The sequence below is a fragment of the Fomitiporia mediterranea genome (genome assembly GCF_000271605.1).
Source record: "Fomitiporia mediterranea MF3/22 unplaced genomic scaffold FOMMEscaffold_1, whole genome shotgun sequence".
NCBI lineage: Eukaryota > Fungi > Basidiomycota > Agaricomycetes > Hymenochaetales > Hymenochaetaceae > Fomitiporia > Fomitiporia mediterranea.
In genome coordinates this window covers 3,599,851-3,606,135 of record NW_006760386.1, presented here as the reverse complement: position 1 = coordinate 3,606,135, position 6,285 = coordinate 3,599,851, and the positions used below count along the sequence as shown (strand labels likewise).

Here is a 6,285-nt window from a genome sequence, read left to right as displayed (position 1 = left end):
TTACAAAACAAATACAAGATTACCAAGTATTCCAATAACATTAGAAGTCACTACAAGTAAGTGGAAATTATCATAGCTACTAATATTGTTCTTGATTTCTTAAATACTTGGAAGTTTTTTCCGCCTAGCAAGATAAACGTCAGAAAATCAACAAGTCCATTTTCCCACCAACTAAAGTGATCACGTGTGTGTTGGTTTTTACTTACTGTTGCAGTGCCCCATGTGGTCAATTTAAGAGCATTCCTCATATTATTATTTACTACAGCTGTTTTATAACACAAAAAATTTGTAATTATATATTAAAACATCTTAGCTAAAAAATGTTGGTTTTATTTTTGTAAAATATTAATAAATAAATATTTTATTGATTTTACAAAATGACAAGTTAAAAAGTGTGCTTTGACGCGTCTGACCCACATGTGGACACCCCGTGGGAAGGGAGACTTAGACAGATCTGCACACGCATACAGACTTAACTAATAACTTCAATCCTATCCAGACCAATTTACATTCGTCTGGATAGAAATCAAGATGAGTTCATTACTTAATTATGTACATTCTATTTATTAATCGATTTTATGTTTCTTTTTACAGGAATAGGCTTGTCGTGATGACTTGGAGTCTCTTGCCTATGTTGTACTGTCTGCCTCTTGCTCTCCTCCTCCTGTGCTTCCAGAATTCGCTGCTGTTCCTCTAGTCTGCTATCCTTCTCCTTCTAATACTTGGGTTGTCAAGTTTGCTCGGCGATCTCTCTCTCTTCACGCAGTCGCAAGCGTTCCGTCATCTTGCGTCAATGTCGATTGAGCTCATCCTCCTTCGCTGCAATCTTGCACTCCTTCTGCCGTCGCAGTTCCGCTACTCGCTGACTCCTCGTTCGACTGTTCCTGAGAGATGGATTGATGTTGATGATGGACGTCGGCCAAGACACTGCGTGGGTCTGTTTGGACAACAAAATCCCATGTCTGAGGAAGGGGTGGTGGGTAGTTACTGGTGTGCACATTCTCCTTCTCGCTCTCCGAATTAATGGCTGAGTTGGGAGTGCGGTAGGCTGGCCTTGGTCTCGGTTGCTTCCTTGGTAAGTCAGCTGTACTCGTTGCAGTCCTTTCTTCAGATTTCTTTTTCTTCTTCAGGTCCATTTCTGCTGCTCGCCGTGCCTTCTCTCTTTCTCTCTCCCTCCTCTTCTCTTCCTTCTCCCTTTCCTTCTCCCTCTCCCTCTCCTCCCTCTCCCTCTCCCTCTCCCTCTTCTTCTCTTCTCTCTCTCTCTCCCTCTCCCTTTCTCTCCTCTCCCTTTCCCTTTCCCTCTCCTCCCTCTCTCTCTCTCTCTCTTGTTGCTTTTTTTCTTTCTCCCTTTCCTTCTCCCTTTCCTTCTCCTCTCTTTGTTGCCTCTTTTCCCTTTCATCTGCCCTTTTCCTGAATTCGCATGCCTTTATAACAAGCTCTTTGTAGACTTCACCAAAATGTTGTTGGTGAGCATAGATGTGTTTGTGAGTGAGGAGAAATTGGTTGGTGAGCAGTCTGGATTTAACTGTAAGTACTCTTGTCCTATCCTTGTCTTTTTCTTTTTGGTGCAACTGTTGACGTAGATGACCATTCTCTCCATCCATTAGAATCTTTTGACCATAGTCTGCCCCTATTTGATCTTTGCATTGTTGAAGAAGACCTCTTAGTACATGAATATGCTCAAAGAGGTCATTCTTAGAAGCTGAGGGTTTTGGTAGGGGTAGCATGTCTGGCAAGTCCATAGTAAAACGAATAGACCCTTCTGATTCGACTTCATCAAAAACATGATTAATATGTAAATTAGTATTAGAACTAATAAAATAAAGTAGTTTCTTACCAGTTTGAATAGGAATTGCATTAACAAATTGTGGTGCAGATGTACAAACAGGCTGAGCTGCTTGAGTAGTTGTTACTAAGGCTGGTTCAAAGGCAGAAGGAGGGATTGTATCAGGATTGAAAGGATGAATTCCACATTTAAGGAAAGCAGCTTTGACAGTACTAGGAGTAAAAGCTTTCTCTCTAGCATTAGTATATGTTTTAATAACATTATACTTGTCAATTGACACATTTTGTCTTGCCAATTCTACTACTTCCTTTTTATAAAAGGTGGATAAAGGACTAAAGACTCTTACATCACATGGTTGAAGCATATGAGTAGTATAAGGAGGAAGGCAAAGAACAATAATATGATACTTTTCAGCCATTCCAAGAAACCTCAAAGAGTAATGAGAATTATGTTCATCCAGAATCAACAATCTGTATTCATCTGGAGACTCTAATTTCTTTAGACTTTCAGGATGAAAAACCCTTTCAAGCCATAGAGATCCAAGCTCTGAGTCAGTCCATCCTTTCTGAGAAGAAGCAATACTAGAGAATATATTAGTATTATAAATTAAGAGTATTAGTAAAGGAAAACTTACTGTGCATGAATAGGATTATTTATTCCTCATGATAGACTTGTTCTAGCCCCTTTCATAATAACAAGAGGCTTAAGAACAGTACTATCTGTACAAATACATTCAACAATAGTAACCAACTCTTTGTTTCCATCCTCTATCTGAGAGACAGTTTTCTGATCTCTATCCACCAAAACCCTTGATTTTCCAGCTAATCCCATCTGAATACCCTTTTCATCCATATTATAAATATTAGAAGGTGAAATGTGATAAGAGGTAAGAGTTTCAAATAGTAAATCAAAAAAACTTTTGACAGTAAAAGAATTTAAAGCTTTAGCTCTAGAAGATTCAAGAGGAAATGTTTAAAGAAGTTTAAGATCAGGATTTCTAGACAAAAACTTTCTATACCATGTCTGTCCAACCTTTTTCTGAGAAATTAACTCTACTTTTTGTTGAACAAGATTTTTAGATAAAGGAATAGATCTTCTTCTAAGAGCTTTAATCCAATCTTTAAGGATTTTCTCTTAAGATAGTAATAAAATCTGAAGATGAGAAAAGGCTGAGGATCTATTTCTAATACCTTCAAGCCTTCTTTTAAGAGTTGTACTTGAGACACTGAATTGTTTAGAAGCAGTAAGAATAGATAAAGTAGGTTTTGTAGAATTTGAATAAGTTTTAGAATTCAAAATAGCTGAAATAGCTTATTTAAGCCTATCTTCTTTCTCTGAAAGGGCTTTGCCCTTATTTATAGAAGACAATTGACTAGATCTTCTAGCTATAAGAAGGAAAAAGTAAAGAAGTTGTAAAGGCTAGAGCCTCACTCAAGAATACAGAACAGGTAAAGACCTAGGATTAGAGAGGTTGACCTAAGTATAGGAGCAAGTACAAAGATAATCTCTAAGTGTCTACAAATAGCCCTTTATATATTTAACTAAAGTCATGTGTGTAACCTTAGAGGTTACACTCTTCCCTACTCTGAAGAAATAAAAAGGGGGGGGGGGTAGGGAAGTAATTAATAGAGAGACAAAGGAAAGGATATAGTAAAGGGGGGGGGAGGTGAAATACAAAAGTGTAAGGACAGACAATAAGGAACACACAGTCACAAGTTTAAGAAGGCTTCAACTTGTCAAAAGGTAGGGAAGGATTAATGAAGAGGCAAGGGAAGTATAGTAAGAGGGAACACATAGTAACCAGTCTAGAAAGGCTTCAACTTGTTAATGAAAATGTATAGGGACAAGGACTTTCAACAGAGTCAGTAGAAATGGTATCCCTGAGACAGATACAAGTTGAAGTAAGCTGTTAAAGAGGAACACATAGTAACTAGTCTAGGAAGGCTTTGACTCATTAATGAAAATGTACAGAGATAAGGACAGGGACAAGGAGTATATAATGGTTGAGACATGAAACCATACTGTCAGGAATGTGTGAATAATACTCAACAGGTCTAGTAAGTAGTAAGTACAGTGTTATAGTAGATAAGGAGAAGATAACTGAGACATTGACTAAAACACATAGTTAAGACATTAAACAGTACTGTAAGAAACATGTGAATGATACCTAACAGGGCTAGTGAGCACAGTGTTACTATAGATAAGGAGAAGACAACTGAGAAGGTCTTGTTTGACTAACAGTAGGCTGAGTGTCAGAGGTGATAAGAGTTGTTTGGTAGTGTGAGTAAAAGGGAGTGTGAAAGTTAGAGTGTATAATAAAGAGAACTCAACAACTCTTCAGATATGCTAGCACTTGTTACTTGAGAGAGAAAAAAAATGATTGAAACACATAGTTGAGAAGTGAACAGTCTCAGGCATGTATTAGTACTAGGAGGAGTAGAAGGACCAGGTTGACAAAATTAACACACTAATTCTGAGAGTGATAAGAGTACAGGTAGTGTGTAGGTAAAACAGAGTATGTAGAGGTAACAGAGGGTCTGTTCATACTAGAAGGACAAAGGGGGACAGAACAGGACAGGACAGGACAGGACAGGACAGGACAGGACAGGAAAGGACTAGATAATACTAGTAGAGTATAATCTCTAACTAGGTCTGTAACTAGGAATGACACTAGTAGGGGCTTAATACCCTGGCTAGGTTTAGGACTAGAGGTGATACTAATAGAGGCTCTAGACATTCAGGACTAGGATTGACACTAGTAGAGGCTTAGTACCCTGACTAGGTTCATAACTAGAAAAGGGACTTTATACTCTAGGAAACAGGAGGTAACACTAGTAGAGGCCCTATATGTCTAGGACTGGAATTGACACTAGTAAGGGCTTAGTACTCTGACTAGGTCCACAACTGGAAAAGGGGCTTTATACTCTAGGAAACAGGAAGGGAAGGGAAAGGGACTTTATACCCTTAGTAGACAGTAGACAATAACAGTAGACACTAGACAGTGACAGAGTAAGAGATAGTATAGTAAGGAATAGACAGTCTTGACAAACACCTTGACAATAGAGAAATACACATTATAGTAGGTACAACAAGCATACAACAAATACACTGTAGTTAACAGCTTGATTGTAATGTCTGTTGTACTAAAAGTAGACAGTATCTGTCAGTATAGAATTTGTAGCTCCTAAAGAGAATTATGCTACAGTTCCAGATATTAGTAGTAGTATTAAGATAGTACTTCCTTACACAATTTCAGGACTAGGACAGTGGGTCCTTCTGTAGCTTGTTTCTTAACAGTGTTCTAGTAGAGTAATTGTATAGTAGCTCCTAATCTCAGTTACAGTACCAAGATAGTATTCTCCTTAAACAATTTCAGGAATAGGATAGTAGGGGCTTTTACAGCTTGTTTCTAGACACCAGCTTGAGATTGTGACAAGTGGCAGAAAGGTTATGAGCAAGAGCAAGTCTGTAGATAATCTGCTTGAAGTGGTACAGTGAAGCATATTCTCAGGTGGCAGAACCTTAATTGTAGACAGCTGACTAGACTCACAATGATGTGTAACACACCCTACTCTAGCACAACTATATGCAATCTTCATAGTGCATTCTCCCAGAAGCCTAGGACCTCTGATGAGGGTCTGTTGGGAGATCAAAGGTTGGCCAGCAGGTGGTAACAATCTCCCTATAAGCCCTTGAGAGAGAACAGGATATCCACATAGTATCTGTAATGCTTGTAATTAACTAGGGTCTTACTGTAGAGTACTGTAGATGTGTAGTAGATAGTGGATGTGTGGGGGGAAGCTGGGGGGAGGCTGACAATCTGGTGGCACAAGTGAAAGGCAGTGGATGAGAGGTAATCCCCAAATTTTGCAATGTTCAAAAAAAGTGTAAAGGCTAGAGCCTCACTCAAGAACACAGAACAGGCAAAGACCTGGGATTGGAGAGGTCAACCTAAGTACAGGAGCAAGTACAAAGATAATCTCTAAGTGTCTACAAATAGCCCTTTATATACTTAACTAAAGTCATGTGTGTAACCTCAGAGGTTACAGAAGTTAAGAGGGATCAAAAAAAGAAGAAATGATGGAGAAAGAAGAGAAGAGAAGAAAGTGTTGTCATAATTTTTTTTGTGTGTCTTTTTCATTGCTATAGTAACCAATTAGTCCTACTATTACTAAAAAACATATACGCACTTTAATCTGTATGTTTTTATTATAATAACAATTGTTTTAATACTAATACTTATAATAACTATAATTTTTATAGTTGTAAATATAACAACTTAATATAAATTAAAGTAATAAATTTCAAGTTATAATTTTTGGTACATATATACTTCTTATATATATAATTATAATAATTAGCTTTATTTGACTAGTCTTAATAGTAGAATTGTGTATAAAAAATATAAAGATGGAGATTAGTGAATTTGTATGTTCTAATCTGTTAAAATCATACTATTAGCGAGTTTTTCTTATAATTTACTTAAAACTCCACGGAAA

At 37.4% G+C, this 6,285-nt stretch overlaps 1 protein-coding gene across 1 annotated transcript; it reads right to left on the bottom strand.

The window, feature by feature from the left end:
* Positions 1–1,946: 1,946 nt before the first annotated feature.
* On the bottom strand, positions 1,947–2,243 carry FOMMEDRAFT_59018 (uncharacterized protein; the record flags this gene model as incomplete). The annotated part of the gene is made up of 1 exon (XM_007261838.1): positions 1,947–2,243. A coding segment is annotated over one exon (297 nt), but the record flags the coding sequence as incomplete, so codon positions are not given.
* Positions 2,244–6,285: the final 4,042 nt, after the last annotated feature.